The 21,949-nt window shown below is 41.5% G+C and overlaps 1 protein-coding gene across 2 annotated transcripts in view; it reads left to right on the top strand.

Moving 5' to 3' along the window:
* The window catches only part of LOC123511359 (protein masquerade-like), a 183,411-nt gene that overhangs the window by 46,875 nt on the left and 114,587 nt on the right, over nucleotides 1–21,949 (top strand). For both annotated transcript variants that reach the window (XM_045267172.1, XM_045267171.1), the window contains exon 3: nucleotides 12,810–12,964. In XM_045267172.1, the coding sequence (XP_045123107.1) occupies nucleotides 12,810–12,964 (155 nt within the window). The remainder of the gene's footprint in view (nucleotides 1–12,809; nucleotides 12,965–21,949) is intronic.

The following is a 21,949-nucleotide window of genomic DNA, read 5'->3' as shown; positions in this document are numbered from 1 at the left end:
TGACGTGGAGGGTTCATGAAACAGTGGCGTGGAAGGTTCACGAGACGGTGACGTGGAAGGGGAGCCGGAGAGGTGGCGAACGAGGTAACAAGCGGAGGAGGTGATGGTAGTAATGTATGTTACGGGCGGGCCGTAACATTTCCTCCCCCCTAAGACCTCCGTAATGGGCTCATGAAAGAGGTGAGATGGGAGATCTTGATAAGGCGTCGGCGATGATGTTGTCCACCCCCTTGATATGGTGGACTTCCAAGTTGAAGGGTTGAGTTAACAAGGCCCACCTAAGAATGCGTTGGTTTCAGTTCTTCATGGTGTGAAGGAAGGCCAGAGGATTGTGATCGGTGAAGACCTTCGTAGTTTGAGGACCAGGATGAAGATAGCACTCAAAACGTTGGAGCGCCAGGACGAGTGTCAGAGCCTCCTTCTCGATGGTGGAGTAGTTGAGTTGATGTTTTTTCAGCTTGGCGGAGTGATAGGCGATGGGATGGAGGATGCCGCTTGTAGGGTCCGTTTGTAGTAGGACAGCACCCACTCCAACTCCACTCGCGTCCACTTGTAGATGGAAGGAGCAGGAGTGATCCAGCGTCCAGACCACTGGTTCCGAGTAGAGAAACGCCTTGAGGTGTTGGAAGGCTTGGTCACAGGTCGGGGTCCAGTGGAAGGGGACGGAAGTGCTGATAAAGTCCGTCAGGGGGGCGGCCAGGGTGGAGAAGTTCCTACAGAATCTTCTGTAGAAACCAGCCATCCCCAAGAACCTCATGAGAGCTTTCCTGGTGGTAGGGACAGGGAAGCCAAGGATGGCCTCCACGTTAGCTCTCTTGGGGCGAACCTTGCCGTTCCCCACCACATGTCCCAGGTAGACCACCGTAGACTTCCCCGAAGGTGGACTTGGCCAGGTTGATTGTAAGCCCGGCTTCCTGGAACCGACCCATCAGCCTCCGAAGACGGGTCAGATGTGTCGCCCAGTCGTCCGCAGTCACCACCAGGTCGTCCAGATATGCAGATGTTCCCTCGGAAGTCCTGAGTGATGTAATTTATAGCCCTCTGGAAGGTGGCGGGAGCATTAGACAAGCCAAAGGGCATCACTGTGTATTGGTATAGTCCGAAGGGGGTGATGATAGCGGATATTATTTGGGCCTCGTCCGAGAGGGGAATCTGGTAGTAACCTTTAAGTAAGTCTATAGTGGTTACAAATTTGGCTACTCCTATACTATCTATAAGGTCCTCTATCAAGGGCAATGGGTAGGAGTCTGGCACCGTCACTTTATTTAATTTCCTGTAGTCGGTGCAAAATCGACTATTACCATCTGGCTTAGATGTTAACAGGCAGGGAGAAGTCCAGGGAGATATACTAGGTTCTGCAAGGTGATGACAGAGCAGATAGTGTACCTCTTTTTTCATCAAGTCTCTTTTAATGTGTGAAATGCGATAGGCTGGTTGTCTTATAGGCTTGATGTCATTAGATATTAATGTTATGTCATGTTGGATAGTATTACAAACTCCTGGAAGGTCACCTGTGATTTCAGAAAAGTCTAGCAATAACTTTTTAAGATCAGACTGTTGTGAAGGTGTTAAGGAAAGAAAGACCTCATCAAGGTTGGACATGATTTGGCTGTTTGAGGGGCGTCCTTTAGGTGACGAGAAGAGGAATTCGATGTCGGACTCTTCCTCGGGGGGCACAGGACCAGACTCCTTCCCTACCAGACATACAGGTACAGTGCGAGACAAGTCTTCCTCTGGTTCTCTGGAGTGGTAAGGTTTCATTAGATTAATATGAACTAGTTGGGAATCCTTACGACAGTCAGGAGTGTGGACCACATAATTTAATGGACTTAGTTTTTGAGCCACAACATAAGGTCCCATGAACTTACTGTGAAGAGCATTGCCTGGAGTGGGAGAAAAGTAAACCTTGTCTCCTGGTTTGAAACTTCTCATGACAGATTTGGGAAGAGAATTCTGTTGCATTTTAGTTTGAGATTTGACGAAGTTTGATTTAGCAAAAGATCTGACTTCACTGATTTTATTCTTAAGGTTACTGATGTAGTCAGACACACTGGGGCTTGAAGGAGTATTTTGAGTAAACCATTGATCCTTTAACCCTTAGCCGGCGGTGGAACTATATATAGACGGTCCTGATTGTATCAAAAATTTGCGGGGTGACTATATATAGACTCGTCTCCAAAATTTATCCCTTGTATTTCTAAGCATCGACTATATATAGACGGCCACGTGTGAGTGCCCCCGAGCCACAAAAATGATAACTGGCAAGTCAAGAGTGGCCTTGGTGTACGTGACTTCTCACACTCATACGACACTCTGTTCCCAGCTTTCAGGCAGGGTGGAGTGCTCCTGTCTGCCTGTCATTCCACCAATATAGTATTATTTCTTGGACATATTTGGGAATTTTAGGCACAACCATGCTTCCTACAAGGAAGAGAATCACTGATGAGGATTTACAGCTGATTCTAGCGCATGATTTAGATGATGAGTTAGTAAGAGAGGAAACCATCACATAACTGAAAAAGCAAAAAACAAAAACAAAAAAAATTGGGAGGGTGGAGGGAAACCACATCCAGGTCACAAGTCCTGGACACATTTTTTAATGTGGGTGTGAGTGACTCCATTATTCTAGTAAACATATAAAGAAATTTCACTTTAAAGCCTAAAGTTTGATTTGAGAAACTTGTAAACACGGCGCGAAATTGCGGTAGAGTCTATATAAAGATGCTGTCAAAACGTAACAAAATGCGGTGTAACTAAATTTATGCTGCACACCAGTAGGCGGCAGAAGCTATATATAGACGATTCACATTTTAGGAGACAGCCAACGTCCACTGCCGCCGGCTAGGGGTTAATATTTTGAGAGGCCCCCTGATCTGTCTACCATAGAGTAATTCAAAAGGGGAGTAACCTAAAGAATCTTGAGGAGATTCTCTTAAAGCGAAGAGAAGGAAAGAAATACTTTCATCCCAGTCTCCTTGATGCTCCAAGCAATACTTCTTCATCATAGATTTTAATGTTTGGTGAAACCGTTCCAGACAGCCTTGGGATTGGGGGTGGTAAGCCGAGGAGGTAACATGGTCGATGTTTAGCTCATTCACTATCTGTTGGAAAAAATTGCTAGTGAAATTGCTACCCTTGTCAGACTGAATTTGTTTTGGAATTCCTACCGAGGTGAAAAAATGTATTAGATGTTTTACAATGGTCTTTGATGTGATGTTCTTAAGAAGGAATGCTTCAGGGTACCTGGTAGTGGGATCCATGAGGGTTAACAAATACTGATTCCCTCGTTTGGTTTTAGGTAAGGGCCCTACGCAGTCTAGAATGATCTTTTCGAAGGGCTCCGTCTGAACTGGAATAGGCGTCAGAGGAGCTGGCACAAGGCGTTCGTTAGGCTTACCCACAATTTGACACATGTGACATGTTTTTACATAGTGTGACACATCTTTTTTCATTCCTGGCCAAAAAAAATGTTGAAGAGCCTTCTTGTAGGTTTTTTGGATGCCTAGATGACCTGACAATCCATCATGAGCTAGTTCTTACAGACAAGGGGATGACAACTTGATGTGTTTCTGACCAGGTGTCTAGTTGTTTCAGTTCAGGAGGTCTGTAGGCACGCATCAGGACTCCTTCCTGATAATAAAAACAAGGCAATTTAGACATATCCTTTGTCTCACTGGCAACATGTCTGATCTTAGCCAAAGTGAGATCCTGTTCCTGAGCATTAATCAAATTTTCCTTTGAAATGATGTTATTATACAAGTTGTCAGTAGAGGCAATCATTGGTGGAGGAGGTGATGAAAGGGCAGGGGACTTGGACTGAGACCTGGTGACTGCACACACTGGGAAGAAGTGAGGGATGTTTCGTCCAGGGTCTTAGTGGGACTTTCTGTTAAGGGAGAATCAAGAACAATTAAGTTTGGAACAGCCAAGTTACCCGCAAGATCATTACCCAGTACAAGATGTACCCCGGTACTGGCAGTTCACCAGGTTTAATGGCTACCTCAACCTCTCCTGAAATGAACGGGCACTGTAAGCTAATATTAGCCAAGGGATAGGAGAGCTGTGATTCGAGACCTGTAAGGATCACCTTCTCCCCAGTGAAAGCCTGTTTGATGTTAGGGATGACATCTTCCCTTAAGATGGATTGGGCAGCACCTGTATCACGCAGAACCTTGATATTTATTGCCTTGTCTTTACCATCAGTCAGGGACACTTTACCTTGATACATGTACGAGTCATAAAGTTCTAGAGGAGAGTTGACAGGGTTAGCTACGGCCACTGGTTTCTTGTTCTCAAATGTGTTAGGTTTAGAGGCCACAAAAAAAAGTTGACGTTGAGAACCCTTGCAATTTGGGCGTCTACATTTTTGGATCGTGTGTCCTGGCTTCTTACAGTATGTACACCAGGGGGAATTATATGCATTTGGCGAGAATCCGGTCGGCTTACCACCCGCACCCCCAAAACCTTCCCCAAAGGAGGACGTAACATTAGATAGTGAACCACGACCTCTACTACCCAGGGATCCCATTAACAAAGCAAACGCATCAGCCACTTTAGCGGCAGACATAAGATCACTCTCTCCCCGTTCTTCCACATGCCTCAGAATATTAAAGGGTAACTTGTTCTTCCATTCTTCCAAGACCATTAGATTGAGCAACTCCGAAAAGGTGGTAATGTTAAAGGCGGCTAACCATTTCTTAAATTGTCTTAGTTTCTCACTAGCAAATTCAACATAGGTGTGAGACTCTGGTTTCACATACTTTCGAAACTGTTGTCTGTATCCATCAGAAGTGATAGAGTAGGCATCTAGAATTTTACCTTTGATCTCTTCATATTCTACCTCATCACTAAGGCCGTTGTATACCCTATAAGCTTTTCCTACTAGCTTAGGGACAAGAAGAGACACCCACTGATCCTTGGGCCATTTATTCCTATTAGCAATGCTCTCAAAAGCGCGAAATGACCCGTCAACATCAGATTCATCAAAAGGGGGAACTAGCGGAGCAGCTATAGCAGGATTAAAGCTTGCTAACTGTTTCTTTATATCTATTTCTTCCCCTCTAAACTTAGCGTCATTTCGTAGGGCTAACTCCTGAATTTCTAACTCTTTCTCCTGCCTTCTAAGTTGTAACTGAAATTCTCTCTCTTTATCTTCTTTTTCTGCCTGTAGTTGCATTTCTTTTGCTTGTTTTCCTGCCTGTAATTGCATTTCTTTCGCTTCTTTTTCTGCCTGTAATTGCATTTCTTTCGCTTCTTTTTCTGCCTGTAGTTGCATTTGTTTTTCATGCATCCGGTATTCTAGTTTAAGCTTCTCAATTTCCCATTGACTTATCCTACTCTTATCCTGTTCTTCCTGGGGACTGTGTATTATAGTCCTCGTAGAGGCTGACATGGGAGTTAACTCTTCTATGGCATTTCCTAGCAACTGACCTTCTTGCACTAGATGTTCAACAACTACATTCTTAATGACCTCTTTAGTCATCTGAGACATGATGGGAACATCAAAATGTTTAGCGATGGTCTTCCATTGGTCCTTCTTGATATTAGCACCTCTAAGTTTTCCCAGAGAAGGGTCGGCACAAAAATCTTCAACGTTAAACTGAGCGGAAGCCATATTAAATAGATGTTACACCACAACAAAAAAAATGATAAGCGAATTACTTAAGTGAGGAACTTGGCAGAGTGATAATAAAGGCAACCTTGAAAATTACCTAGATTATACTTAAGTAAACACTTATGAGTACAATCACTAATGAGGGGTAAACTAGAGAGTTACGGCATTAAGAGGGATCCGGATTACTCTAGTTACGAGACTTGAGAGTGAGGAGCGAATTGCACTGAGACTTGTTATTGATAAGGAGGCGGATTAGTCTGAGAGACTAGTTAAAATGGCCGATTCTAACTAGCGAGAAAAATGATCCGCAAAGTGAGGGGATTGAGGGTTCGCATGAACATATGATGATCCCAACACTTGGATAACACTTATTACACACCTGCCTATGTGCAAAAAATAGAGATAAGTGCTATCGGTGAACATGCCTTTCTACCTGGTTTCCTGCTCTACCACTGCTATGCGATACCAATGAAAGTCACGAAGCACGTTTAACCCAAAAGGAGCTACTTGATCGCACAAAGGTAAATTTAAACCACACGCAGAGTAAGTCACAGAAAAAAACCCATCAGAGTCACAACACCACAGAAACAAAAAAATAATGTAATCACAGAAAAAAAGTCACTGGAAAAATGGAACACTGAACATGGGTTATAATAGTCCTGTCACGGTCGCCAATTGTTACGTTCACCGGTTAAACTGGTAAGATTGGCATCGGGGAGCTGGTGAACAATAACAATAAAAAAAAACACTGCAGGTTCAACTGGTGAGGAAATGCAAAAGGGGGTCACTTTAAAAAGCTATTTTAATAACCCATAATGAAATTGACACATATATAACAAGAAACATGAAACACAGATATATAACATGAAACACAGGAAAATGACATACACATATACATATAACACAGTAATAAATACAACAATAAATGCCAACTTAATACCTAACAATAATCCTAATCCTATATGGAGGCAATGTGGAAAGCACGGACAAGAGGAAGTGATACTTATGCGGTGTCGCAGTGGTGAAGTGCTGGGTGATGGTTGATCCAACGGTAGACCCAAGAGGCGTTGTGTTCACTGGTTGAGGCTTGGATCTCAACTTGCATTCCAGAAAGCTAAGAGCTGGCTCAACACTTCCGGTTGAGTCGAAAGGGGCCGCGTGAATCCAACTTTGGGACAGTAGCGGGGCTTCATGAAACGGTGACGTGGAGGGTTCATGAAACGGTGTCGTGGAAGGTTCACGAGATGGTGACGTGGAAGGGGAGGCGGAGAGGTGGCGAACGAGGTAACAAGCGGAGGAGGTGATGGTTTATAATGTATGTTACGGGCGGGCCGTAACAACTGTATTTCCCAATATCCTTCACACACTGCCTTATCCTGATCTTCTTATATGTCGTCTTGTCCTTCCATCTTCTTACATCAACAGCACCAGGTCTTCTTTGTCTATTTTTTTTAATATCATATACTATCTTATACATTGTTATTAAGTCTCCCCGTTCTCTTCTATCTTGTAAGGTTGGCAGTCCCATTTCCTTCAGTCGTTCTTCATATGTGAGGTCCTTTAATTCCGGTACCATCTTAGTAGCAATCTTCTGTATCCTTTCCACTTTTCTTATATACTTTTTAGAGCTCGGAGACCGTACCACTGCTGCATATTCCAGCCTTTGGCGTATCATGCTTGTGATGATTTTTTTTCATCATATCTTTTTCCATGTAATGAAATGCTACTCGTATATTAGTCAACATCTTATATGATAGCTCAAATATCTTGCTTATGTGTTTATTAGGGCTTAGATTGTCTTGTATGTTCACTCCAAGATCTTTTTCCTCTTAAATCTTCATTATTTGCTCCTCCCCATCAAATAGTTCCATGCTGGTCTTCTCTTACTCTTTCCTAGTTCCATTATGTGGCACTTCTTGGCATTAACCCCTAAAGGGCCGGAGGCGGCTATAGCCGCTTTTCCACGGAAGGGCCGGGGGCGGTTATAGCCACTTTGCTTTTTTCGCGCTAAATTTACTTACTTTTCGATAATTTTCGATGACCATTCATTGCCAACACTGCCAGAGATATGTTTAGGCTACTGCTTCAGAATCTTGCCCGCTCTCACGATGGACAGGCGTACTGACACGGATTCTGACGCGTCCGATTTCCTGCCAGACCTTGCCGAGCCCAGCACCTCAACGCCTAGACATATTCCCGCCCAAGCTCGACCACGTGCTTCACTTCTTAGCGACAGCAGAATACTACGGGAACTTAATAGAACTGTCTCCTCGTACTTATCAAGTGATCCCGAGGAACTTGAACTAAGTGACGTGAGCATAGAGAATGAAGGTAGTGAAGATACAGATACAAGTACAAATGATTCTGATTTTGCTCAATCAACACCTGAAGCAGCTTCAGAAGAACCTGCACGTCCTTTTACATCTACTGTGAGGACAGTCGCTGTTGATGATTACATAGAGAAAGCTTAGAGTATTGACTATATATAAGAATTAGAGCATGGGGGGCATCCGTTTTCATTACGCACTAGTCAAGGCCACACAAGCGAAACGAACGCAGAGCGGGCAAGAGCCTCGCTAACTCCAAAAGTCTCTCCTCTTCAACTCAATATTTCTCCAAAACCACAGCACATAGAAACGTTTTCATGCAATAATTAAAAAGAAGAAGAGTTGATGATGACTATGACGACAAAGTAATTTGTTATTGCATTGTAGTTCAGCAGAATCAAGTGTGTGAATATAGGCTATTTTCGGTGTTTGGTGCTGAGGTGCCGGTCCTGTGGATGTTGTAGATGACCACCCAGGCCGGCCCTTTAGGGGTTAAACTCCAATTTCCACTTCTTGCTCCATTCATAGATCTTGTTTAAATCTTCCTGCAACAACAGACAGTCCTCTTTGGTTTTGATAACTATTAGCAACTTTGTATCATCAGCGAATAAATTTATGAAATTGTTTATCCCAATGTGAATGTCGTTTACATAAACTTGAAACATAATTGGGTGTTAACACTGACCATTGTGGCACTCCGCTAGTTACTTTACCCCAAGATGAGTATGTATCTCTAATCGCAGTACTCATTTCTTTATCCTTCAAATAATCTCTTGTCCATTCAAGGAAGGTTCCACACAGTCCTCCTATGTATTCTAGTTTCCAAAGAAGTCTTCTGTACAGGACTTTATCAAAAGCCTTTTTAATGCCCAGGTATACTGTCTACCCATCCATCTCTGTTTTCAAGTCCTGCAATAACTCTCGAGTACAAGCTTAACAAGTTTGATACACATGACCGCCCTGTCCTGAACCCAAATTGTCTGTTTGATATGACTTGCTCCTCTTCTAGAAATTTAACCCATTTTTCTTTGATAAGTATTTCACATAACTTCCCTACGACACTTGCAAGTGACACTGGTCTGTAGCTTAGTGGTTCAGTTGCCTTTCCACCTTTAAATATTGGTATTACGTTGGCTCTCTTTCCCTCTAGTGGAACTTTACCGTCATTTATTGAACTTTTAATTATTTCCCAAATTGGATCCAGTAATTGCTCTTTACATTCTTTTACCACCCAGCCTGATACACCATCTGGCCCTATTGCTTTTCTGACTTCCAACTTATCCAGTAATCTTCCAATATCCTGTTTGTGCACTGCAATCTCCTGTAATTCTTGACAATCCAATGTCGTAATAGGTTCTGTGAAATCATCATCTGCAGTGAATATTGTTTTGAAGCTCTCATTCATTATTTCATACATTTCCTTCTCTGTTTGGTATGTCTTCCCTTCTTTAATTATTTTTTCATTTGTTTCCATATTCTTTGTTTTGCCGTTTATAAACTTGTAGAAAAGTTTGGGTTCATCCTTGCTTTTATCCTCTACATCCTTCTCAAACTTTCTTTCTTCCTCTATCCTTACTCTAATATATTCGTCTGTGTAATTCACTTCACTTCACTTCGGATGCCTCCTGGTCACCCAGCCAGTTTTCCCCATTACAGAGCAAGCTCAGAGCTCATAGACCGATCTTCGGGTATGACTGAGACCACAACACACTCCACACACCCAGAAAATGAGGCCACAAGCCCTCGAGTTACATCCCGTACCTATTTTACTGCTAGGTGAACAGGGGCCACACATTAAAAGGCTTGCCCATTTGCCTCGCCGCCTCCGGGACTCGAACCCGGACCCTCTCGAATGTGAGTCGAGCATGCTAACCAATACACTACGTGTGTGTGTGTGTGTGTGTTTTCTTATTTTGCAATTTGAAGTGTCTTTAAGGTGTCATTTTCATCCATCCCATACTATAAGGAATTTAAAAGTTAAAAATTGACCACATACGCTATCTGTCCAAGTCCTATCATTGTTGTTTACAAACACTCACTAATTACATTTTGCTTCATTAGTTTAGTGTTGTCTGTAAGCCTATTTATATAGATATTTAGACTACTTAGGATTAACATTTAAGATTTAAGCATGATGACTAGACATTGAAACATTATATTCTCATCTTCAGAAGAAAGAAGTTAAAGAATATCACTGCATCTATAGAGGGATGCTGAGGCAAACCAGTACTAATAAAAAACTGCTGTACTAGGGCCTAACCCTAGGTATGGAAATTGGTCAATTAGATATTTGCATGATACGAGGGGATTAAATCACAAATACAGGCAACCCCCGTTTAACGAAGGTTCACACAACGAAATTTTGCTATAACGAAGGTTTCATTTTACTAACATCTGCTCGTTTAACGAACACCAAACTCGCTTTAACGAAGTTTTATCCAGGTAATTTTTTTCCAAATTTGAAAGCCCCACTGTATCATGCAAGCTGACAGGCTTTTGAATACATCAGGAGCTGCTGGTACTAAGGCCTGCCTCAGGAGAAATCCTGAGACACCTGTAGAATAAAGATCAAGATCAAGCCTCTCGTGGACAACACAGGCTCTGCCGATACAAAGACCTGACTCAGAAGAAATTCTGTGTCACCTGTAGCATCAAGATCAAGATCAAGATCACACGCACCACTCACTGCCCAGTCAAAACATAACAGCTTCACCAGCAGCTCATCTTCCTTAGTTCAACTTACCACCAAAACACCCTGCAATGTGGCCTAACGTTCCTAAGAAGACCAGGAAGTGTCTTACTCTCGAAGTGAAGCTGGGTATTATTCACAGACAAGAGAAAGGCTAGAAAACTAATAACATTGCTTCTCACCATGGCTTGACTCCATCTACTGTCTACTATTTTCAAGTCAAGAGACTCTATTAAGAAGGCTAGTGAGACCTCATCTTCCTTGCAAGCTAAAAGAACCACCAGAACTCATGATTCTACAATGGATAAAATGGAAAGCCTTGTGGAAATGTGGTACATAAGTTTTGTACGCAGTACCATGATGCGCACTTTGTTTACATTCCACAGGTTGCCGGTTAGTGTATTTCCGTTTCACTCTCCTCCTTCATAAAGTTAAGATCATCAACATTATAAAGTTACGTACATACATACATTAGTGTACATTATTATGACTTAAATTAAACTACCTAAATGTTTAACTTCATAATTTTTACTTTCATTAAACCTTTTACTGTACTATGATGCACTCTCGCTTTGCTTACTCTCAATGGAAGTTCAAATAATCGGTTCGCTTAACGAAGTTTCGCTTAACGAAGTGTTTTTAGGAACGTAACCCCTTCGTTAAACGGGGGTTGTCTGTACATGATTTACTAAGGATTTATACTCCTCTGATATTTATGGCATATGTGTGAAACATCATGTGAAACTCACTGAGAGACAATAATTGTTTGTATGATTATTGAAAGTTTATTTTCTATATCACTACATTCAAATGGATATATGTGTGTATTTGATACACCCAGAATTATATGTAAGGGAAAAATTCATAGTTAACAAAATTTTCTGTTAAAGTTTAGTCAGAATAAAAAAAGTGCAAGACGCCTTCACCGGCATTCTGAATAATTAAAATATTTAATTAAATTATGTTCCTGTATGTTGTCTTTATACTCTAGATGAGCATGTTAGTAGTTGTAGCAGTATGTTTCATTTAAGTAATATGAGTAAATGTACATTTGCAAAAAAATCAGATACTTTTAGAATTAGGTTGTAACTGAAGAAGAATTGTCAAGAGAATCCCTAATGCATACATAGATGAGGATGTGATGCTTACAGGAAATTCAGAACTCTCTTACACTTATCTACACTCCATTTGCTTACACTTATCTATACTCCATTTGCAATTACCTAACTTAGTGAGGGAAGGACTAGGAGAGATCCTGGCGATATTATTTAGAGATGTATTCTAGGATATCTGAGAGAAGCCCTTATGTTGATATTTTTTCATTCATTTGTCACAATTATCTAGCAATCCTTTTCCACTTTACTGTGCATGAAGATATCCCATACTATCAATAGAAATTAATTGCAACCTTATAACATTATGTGAAAGACAAAATACAAGTATAATCCAAGTTAACAGACAACCTTATCTGCAGTATGTTGTACATAATTAAAGCAGAAGTATTATAATCAGTGCAGAGAATAATTATGTGAAAAGATACAAGGAATGCATGATATCTCTTGCAATAGGAGTTAAAGGTTTTTAATCTATACTTATTCTTAAGGAGAAAATTAAAAGATGATTATATAGAGATATAGTAAATATATGACACTGGTAATAGATATGAGATGTTTAGGTATATGATGAGACAAGACTAAAAGTAACAGGTTTTATCCTTATCATACCTCCATCCACAGTGCAGAAGGTCTAATTGCAGCAGATGCTATCTTGTGTAATCTTGTATAATCTAAAAGCAATTTTTTCACATAGTATAGAATTAGTCAGCAAATAAAAGTCAATAATCCTTAATGTTTTCGTCACATATTCAGTTTTCCATTGCAACTTGATGCGAATAAGACCTAAGGCAAGCACGACAGGTCAGTTTCTTAGATATGGCTTTCCTATAAAACTTACATTCTTATATCCACTTAACAGCTATCCATATTTTTTTGTAATTTTATATTCAACTCCCTAGTGTTTAGATGTTAATAACTTGCTTGCAGCCACTGTATTTTTTATGTAAGAGGGAAAATTTGGCAAGAGCAACAAAAAGCTTGCTTAGATGTTAGTCTAATGTAATTTTGTCAAGCTAAAACGTTTATTCTTTACTAGAATCTCACTTGTTGATATCTTCTTACAGGTTAGGTCACAACGACCTTTCAAACTACATCGTCGTTTTAGGTGACAGCGATCTCAAGGATGACTTGCCATATGGGATACAGTTCCACTCCATCATCCAGGCAGTGGTACATCCTCATTACTATGCATCCGGAGGAGCACACGTCAATGATATAGGTGTGTATTTACCTAGTTGTATTGTACAGGGTTTGAGCGGGGCTCACAGTATCCTGTCTCTATATCTCCATTTATCTAGTTTTTCTTTTAAGTTATGCACACTATGTGCTGTGACAATTCCATTGTCTAATGCATTCCATTTTTCCATTGTTCTGTGTGGAAAACTGTATTTTTCAATATCCTTCACACACTGCCTTATCCTGATATTCTTTTCATGTCATCTTGTCCTTCCATCTTCTTCCGTCAACAGCACCAGGTCTTCTTTGTCTATTTTTTCAATATCATTTACTATCTTATACATTGTTATTAGGTCCCCCATTCTCATCTATCTTGTAAGGTTGGCAGTCCCATTTCCTTCAGTCGTTCTTCATATGTGAGGTCCTTTAATTCTGGCACCATTTTAGTAGTAATCTTCTGTATCGTTTCCAATTTTCTTATACAGGGGATCCTTGTGATTTGACCATTCGCAGTTTGAATTATCGCCAATTTGAACTCAGTCAATTAATACCCAATCCTCAAGGTCGACTGACTGACTCGCCAATTCAACATTCGTATCTTGCATGCCACCCACCCGGTCAAATTCGCCGCCAGCCTGCCAGGCGGAAATGTAAACTGATGGTACCCTCTGCCAAGGCTGCCACCCATAGGGGAAATCCTCTACAGTAGGTGATTTTAGCCTAATGTTGGGGGTAGGGGTTGTCTACGGGGAAAATAGCAATTTGCAAGGGAAACTAGAGAGTTTATTGACAATGTGTAGGGCAATGTTTTTATTTTATTTCAAACACTAAATATTTGTCTCACTGTTTGATCTGCTGCAGTCTCTGACGAGACAGCCAGACGTTACCCTACGGAACGAGCTCAGAGATCATTATTTCCGATCTTCAGATAGGCCTGAGACAAGGCACACACCACACACCAGGACAACAAGGTCACAACTCCTCGATTTACATCCCGTACCTACTCACTGCTAGATGAACAGGGGCTACACGTGAAAGGAGACACACCCAAGTATCTCCATCCGACCGGGGAATTGAACCCCGGTCCTCTGGCTTGTGAAGTCTGGACACTAATTACAGTTTATGAAATATGGATTATGTATATATATATATATATATATATATATATATATATATATATATATATATATATATACAGGCAACCCCCGTTTAACAAAGGGGTTACGTTCCTAAAAAACACTTCGTTAAGCGAAACTTCGTTAAGCGAACCGATTATAACAAGTTTAACCCCTGATTTGAACTTCCATTCAGAGTAAGCAAAGTGAGAGTGCATCATAGTACAGTAAAAGGTTTAATGAAAGTAAGAATTATGAAGTTAAACATTTAGGTAGTTTAATTTAAGTCATTATAATGTACACTAATGTATGTATGTATGTAACTTTATAATGTTGATGATCTTAACTTTATGAAGAGAGGAAGAGTGAAACGGGAAAGACACTAACCGGCAACCTGTGGAATGTAAACAAAGTGCGCATCATTGTACTGCATACAAAACTTATGTACCACATTTCCACAAGGCTTTCCATTGTATCCATTGTAGAGTCAAGAGTTCAGGTGGTTCTTTTAGCTTGCAAGGAAGTTACGGTCTCACCAGCCTCCTTAATAGAGTCTGCTGACTTGAAAATAGAGACAGTATAATATGGAGTCAAGATAGTGGCCAGCACTGCTATAGTTTTCTGGCCTCTCTCATGTCTGTGAATAATATCTACCTTCATTTGGAGAGTAAGAGACTTCCTGGTCTTCTTACGAACACTAGGCCAATTGCAGGGCGTTTTGGTGGTAAGTTGAGCTAGGGAAGACAAGCTGCTGCTGAGGCTGTTATGTTTTGACTGGGGAGTGAGTGTTGCCCGTGTTGTCCATGAGAGGCTTGATCTTGATCTTGATCTTTATTATATAGGTGTCCCAGGATTTTTCCTGAGGCAGGCCTTAGTACCAGCAGCTCCTGGTGTATTCAAAAGCCTGTTAGCTTGCGTGATATGGTGGGGCTTTCAAATTTGGAAAAAATATTACCTGGATAAAACTTTGTTAAAGCGAGTTTGGTGTTCGTTAAACGAGCAGATGGTAGTAAAATGAAACCTTCGTTGTAGCGAAATTTCGTTGTGTGAATCTTCGTTAAATGGGGGTTGCCTGTATATCTATCTATCTATCTATATATATATATATATATATATATATATATATATATATATATATATATATATATATATACAGTAAAGTCCCAGGTTACGTCGGTCTCGAGTTACGTCAAACTCGTAGTTACGTCAGTCCACTATAAGGCAATTTAAGATTAAACAAATTAAAAATTTATAAATAGTAAAGTGCGGGATTTATTGTTATTCTTGGTGGTTGCCTCACGCTTGAATACAATAACACCCTGCCTCAGTTCCACCACACCATCGCCCCTGGCAAGAGTGTTATCCTACTTCTGCGTTTACTGACTCAAGTTCTTAGTATCTTGCTCAATGGCACCAAAGAGAAAACTTCCTAGTGACAGCAGTGATGCTAAGAAAAGGAAAACCATTATGCTACAAGAAAAAGAGGACATAATTAAAAGACATGAGAAGGGAGGCAGCAGCTGTGTGTGAGGGAGGGAAGAAGAAAATGGGAAGCCCGTTACCATGACAACGGGGAGGTTGACAACCTTGAGGGCTTGCACACCCATCACAACAATAACAACTCTGGAGCCTTCGCCTGGGCCACACGACACTCGCAGCTGACTTGCACCATCTGCACCTGTCTGCTGATCCCTATTGCCCTTTCCTATTGCATTTCCTGCCTCGCTGCCCACGCTTCTACTCCCACAGCACTGCACTACGCTCCCAGCTGTCCGCCTTGTGGGCGTCACAACATTCGACCTGCCCACCCTCCTGGTGGCCTCAGGCGTCCACCCCTCTCGGCAACCTGCAGTCCTTCACGTTCGTGGCCCTAATCAACAACAAAAACAAGCTTGTGTTTCATATTCCTACATAGTTGTAAATGATATAACAATATAACCTTTATTTTACCTGAATGACCATAAACAATAATTGGTTGAAACTCGATAATATGCTTTGAAATGTACGGAAACTCGAGTTACGTACAAAATCGACTTACGTCATGTTTCAGGAACGTAACTCTGACGTAAACCGAGACCTTACTGTATATATACAGGAAGTCCTCGTTATAGTTCTTTATCCGGTAAATTCACAGTTGTGGTATTTGGAAATTACTACTCTCAATTCGATATACGGTAAGAAAAATTCACAGATATGGTATCCGCTCATGTCATCCGAGAGGGCCCAGCGCGGGGGAGCAGGGGTGACGACTTCATCCATGCCACACCTCCCCGCCACTCACAGTACTGACTTTAACTTGACCACCCTTGCAGCCTATTATCTCTTCCCCTCCTCCCTTTTTTTTTTTTTTTTTAACTGCATTACATATTACTTACATGCATTACTAATTAGATGAATAAATGGAATATTTAAGGGTTTATTGTAAGCACAAATATACGTATTCATAATAATCATGGCAAACACTAAAAGCCTACTACCAGCGGCGAATCATGCAGGAACTGATAAAGTGCACAGATGGGCCTGGCAAACCCACTGTTAGTGAATATTTGAAGTCGTATAACATCAAGCATGCCTTAGATAACATCAAGTCATCTTGAGACGAAGTGAAGACGTCTACCATGAACTTGGCGTGCCACTCACAGTACTGACTTTAATTTGACCACCCTTGGAGCCTATTATCTCTTCCCCTCCCCCCCCTTTTTTTTAACTGCATAACATATTACTTACATGCATTACTAATTAGATGAATAAATGGAATATTAAAGGGTCTATTGTAAGCACAAATATATTCATAATAACCATGGCAAACACTAAAAGCCTACTACCAGAGCAAACCATGCAGCAACTGATAAAGGGCACAGATGGGCCTGGCAAGCTCACTGTCAGTGAATAGTGGAAGTCATATAACACCAAGCACGCCTTAGATAACATCAAGTCATCTTCGGACGAAGTGAAGATGTCTACCATGAACTTGGCGTGGAATAAAGTATGGCCAGAGTGCGCACATGACTTCCCAGGCTTCGCTGAAAACGACATCAGTGCGATCAGAAATGTCATAGTAAATCTGTGCCATAGGGCTGGCTTCGATGAAGTTGATGATGATGATGTTCAAGATCTTTTAGAAATCCATGCTGAATCTCTCTCAAATGATGAACTTATAGAGCTAGACAAGGCATCACAGGAGGCAGAAAAAGAGGGAAACGAGGAAGAAGAAGAACCTGTGCGTGGCCTGGACATTAAAACTCTTAGAGAATGTCTCGGTGGTATCGAAAAAATCTCTGGAAACTGTGAAGGAACTTGACCCAAATCCTGCCAGGAGTAGCAAAGTGGTTTATGACGTAGAGAAAAGTGTCAAGATTTATCAAGAAATCTATGATGAAAAAGCAAGAAAAACTAAACAGTCCTCCATCTACTTGTTCTTCAAGCCAGTCAGACATGCCATCCCTGTCACACCTGCCGACCCTGCTACAGCTGGCCCTTCCTCAATATCCTCTTTCTTCAAATCATTGAAACATGCCAACCCTGCTACAGCTGGCCCTTCTACATCTGCTTCCGACAGTACAGATGACGATGTCTTATACTTGTCTGCCCACTTGGCGGAAGATGAGTAAGGGCTGAAATTCCTACTGTCCCTTAGCCTTGGGAAGGACTGTGACATCATCTGATAGAATACATGGCGATTGAAAGGTAAATAAAAATATTTTGTTTATTTCTTTTGCGCAGTACTTTACTTTTTTTATATATTTTTTTTAATGATTATTTTCATGTATTTTCATTTCTGTAGGGGTGACTTTTGACATCCTGGAACGCATTCCCTATTATTACATGTTATAATGGGTTCGGTATATGGTAAATTCGATATGGGATAAGGTTTTCAGGAACACATATATACTGTATAATGAGGACTTACTGTATACGTGTATATATATATATATATATATATATATATATATATATATATATATATATATATATATACAGTAAGGTCTCGGTTTACGTCAGAGTTACGTTCCTGAAACATGACGTAAGTTGATTTTGTACGTAACTCGAGTTTCCGTACATTTCAAAGCATATTATCGAGTTTTCAACCAATCCTTGTTTATGGTCATTCAGGTAAGTAAAAGGTTATATTGTTATATTATATTATTTACAACTATGTAGGAATATGAAACAAAAGCTTGTTTTTGTTGTTGATTAGGGCCGCGAACGCGAAGGACTGCAGGTTGCCGAGAGGGGTGGATGCCTGAGGCCGTCAGGAGGGTGGGCAGGTCAAATGTTGTGACGCCCAGGGCGGACAGCTGGGAGCGTAGTGCAGTGCGGTGGGAGTAGAAGCGTGGGCAGCGGAGCAAGAAATGCAATAGGAAGGGGCAATAGGGATCAGCAGACAGGTGCAGACGGTGCAAGTCAGCTGCGAGTGTCGTGTGGCCCAGGCGAAGGCTCCGGAGTTGTTATTGTTGTGATGGTGGATGCGCGAGCCCTCAAGGTCGTCAACCTCCTCGTTGTCATGGTAACGGGCTTCCCATTTTCTTCTTCCCTCCCTCACACACAGCTGCTGCCTCCCTTCTCATGTCTTTTAATTATGTCCACTTTTTCTTGTAGCGTAATGGTTTTCCTTTTCTTAGCATCACTGCTGTCACTAAGGAGTTTTCTCTTTGGTGTCATTGAGCAAGATACTAAGAACTTGAGTCAGTAAATGCAGAAGTAGGATAACACTCTTGCCAGGGGCGATGGTGTGGTGGAACTGAGGCAGGGTGTTATTGTATTCAAGCGTGAGGCGGGCGGTGTGGCGGATAACCACTAGTGACGCCTGGCGGCCAACAATAACAATAAATCCCGAGCTTTACGATTTATAAATTTTCAATTTTTTAAATCTTAAATTGCCTTATAGTGGACTGACGTAACTACGAGTTTGACGTAACTCGAGGCCGACTTAACACGGGACCTTACTGTAGGTATATATATATATATATATATATATATATATATATATATATATATATATATATATATATATATATCTGACGCAACATGTGGGGATATGGTGCAATGTGGCGAGGCGCTCCATTAGTACGAGAGTCGATTGCTTATTCCTGGGTACATTGTCCAGTCTGACATGATAATATATCGAAGAAAAGTTAATTTTTCGATACCAGAAAGTTTTTTTATTTCTTTTGTAGTAAAAGAATAAATCTGCAAAATGTATAGATACATTTATTTTCACACAATAGTATATGCATGTAAAAAAAGAAATTTTGGGATTGGCGTAGGTGAAAATAAGGGAAAATATGCATGAGTGGTAGGTAAAAGTGGAAGGAAATGCACACGAGTGGTAGGGAGAAATGAAAATTTAGAGTGGCAGCCTTGAGGCCTGTGCGTCGCTTAATCTGCGTCACTCTCGCTCCAGCCAGCGTTCCCCAGCCCTAAGAAGCACAACTTCCTGCCTTTCAAAGATAAGCTTGAGATTATAAGAAAGTGTGAGGCAGGTATAGTTCACAGTGTCATTGCACTGCAAACGGGTATCCCTAGATCAACAGTATCAATAATTTGGAAGAACAGGGACAAGTACCGCGAGACCATTGCATTATGCAAGTGTTTTTATTTCCAAAAATGTACCGTACAGCACCCTAATGTGTTTAACCCTTTCAGGGCGCAAATAGGTTTTACTTCGTCAAATCACCTTCTGCCACGTGGAGATTCCTACATGAGATAAGCCATCCGCGCACCGGCCAGTCAGTTGCTGCCACGTGGAGATTCCTACATGAGATAAGCCATCCGCGCACCGGCCAGTCAGTTGCTGGACTGTTCCTGTGCTGGTCAGATGTGTTCTTCAGACATGGTCATTGTTTTCCACGGTGTTTCCTTCGATTGCCGTTTGTCACGACAGGTACTTTGCCCTATATACTCAGGTTGGATGTATGGTATGGGATGGGATGGGCCTGCCATAGGGCATTGGTATGGGATGGGCCTGCCAATTTGCCAAGTTAGAATTTTTTGTCGGCTAATGTAGGCTTTTGGCTTGTTGAGTGCAGGTGTCAGTCATGTCGAGGCTGGAGGACCGCACAGCCCTGCCACCTGAGGTGTCCTGCCATGGTAACAGCAGGAGGAGTGCCACTGGGTCATCAAGGGATAGTGTGAGGTCAATGGATAGCTCGGACGACTCCCAGGCAAGGCTGGACAGGGTGCATGACAGTCGGATGCGGCGCCGCCAGGATGTAAACAAACCAGTTAGGCGCACACGTGCACAGACGTCCCCAGTTCATGAGGAAAATGTTCCTTCCTGGCAAATGGTCATGAAAGAACTGGTGCATTTGAAAGGTGAAGTGGCTAAACTGTCGGCTAATAAGTCCCCTGACCCACAGACGCACCAAGTAAATTACCAGGCAAGTACTTCGGGGTTGCAGGCAGCTGCTTCACCTGTGACTTTTTCTGGGTTTGTGGACTCCACTGATGAGGAGGACGGTGAAATTAGAGAGGTTCCTCATCGGGGTAGTGTTTTATTGCAGGCTGCCAAAGTTCTGGGACCCACGGACAGTGTTGATGAGGATATTGACCCTCAGGTGGCTGCTATGGTGAATTTATTTTTTGAAAAAGGACTGCAATACAGTTACCAGGCATCCCAACAACTGTCCTGCCCTGGCACCTGTAAAGTGCAACCCGCAAATCATGGCAGCCTTGAAAACGAATGCCAAGAAAGCTGACTCTCGCCTCATGGAGGTAAGTGCCGACATTATTTCTGCGGGTACCATCATAACAAAGTCACTCTTGGAGTTAGATAACCCGGCGCAGAATACTGGTAACTCACAGCTGGCATAAGAGGTTAGTAAGATTAATGGTGCACTGGCACTTCTGGGTCATGCCAATTTAGCAAGGCGATGCATAATGAAGAGAGAGATTAATCCCAAATACACACATCTGTGCTCTGAGAGAGTGCCAATAACCTGTTTTCTGTTTGGGGATGATATTTCTCAATCAACTAAACAGATTGAGGAAATTGAGAAATTGAAGGTTAAGTTATCCAACAAGAAGCCTTTCTTCCCATGGAAGTCCACTTCAGGCAGAACACAGAGCTTCTGGGGCAAGGCAGCATTCAGGAGCCACACAGCAAGGTTCCAGCCATACGGAACACAGAGGAGTTTTTGGGGTAGCCAGAGGCAGTACTCAGCATGACAGGACCTGGATCCAAAAAACGCCAAGGGTCGGGGTCAACAAAGGCCCTGACGATAAATCAGGTTAGCAACACTTTTGTGACAAGTAGACTGTACTATTTTGTACATAACTGGTTGGAAATTACTAAAGACCCAGTTATTCTGGACATGGTACAACACTGCCATCTGGACATTAATGTCAATGTTATTGAACATTTATTTTTTGCGTGAATTAGCTTATAAATTTACTACAGAAGAACAAGCTATTGTTGATATGGAGATTTTGAAAGTGTTGGAGGACAATAAGGAGCAAATTATTTCTCCCATTTTCTTGAGACCTAAAAAGGATGGAGGTTATAGGATGGTGCTCAACCTAAGTGAACTTAACAAACACATTCTATATAAACATTTTAAGATGGAGAATTTTGAGCAAGCCATTAGACTTATTAATGCAGGTGACTATCTAGCTTCAGTTGATCTCAAACACGCTTATTACACAGTGAAAGTGGCAGAAGAACAACAGAAATATTTATGTTTTAAATGGAAAGACTTCATCTATCAGTTCACGTGCCTACCTAATAGTATTTCTGAGGGGCGAAGAATTTTCACCAAAATTGATGAAGCCAGTTTTTGCTGCATTGAGAGAAAAAGGCTATGTAATTACTAGTTTTATTGATGATTCTTTAATTTGTAATAAGTCTAGGATAGGCTGTCTGGCTTGTGTAGATGATACCATTGAATTACTTCATAAACTAGGTTTTTGCATTA

The sequence above is a fragment of the Portunus trituberculatus genome, chromosome 31, assembly GCF_017591435.1.
Source record: "Portunus trituberculatus isolate SZX2019 chromosome 31, ASM1759143v1, whole genome shotgun sequence".
NCBI lineage: Eukaryota > Metazoa > Arthropoda > Malacostraca > Decapoda > Portunidae > Portunus > Portunus trituberculatus.
The sequence above is the reverse complement of the archived record's forward strand: the minus strand, read 5'-3'. Positions and strand labels throughout refer to the sequence as shown.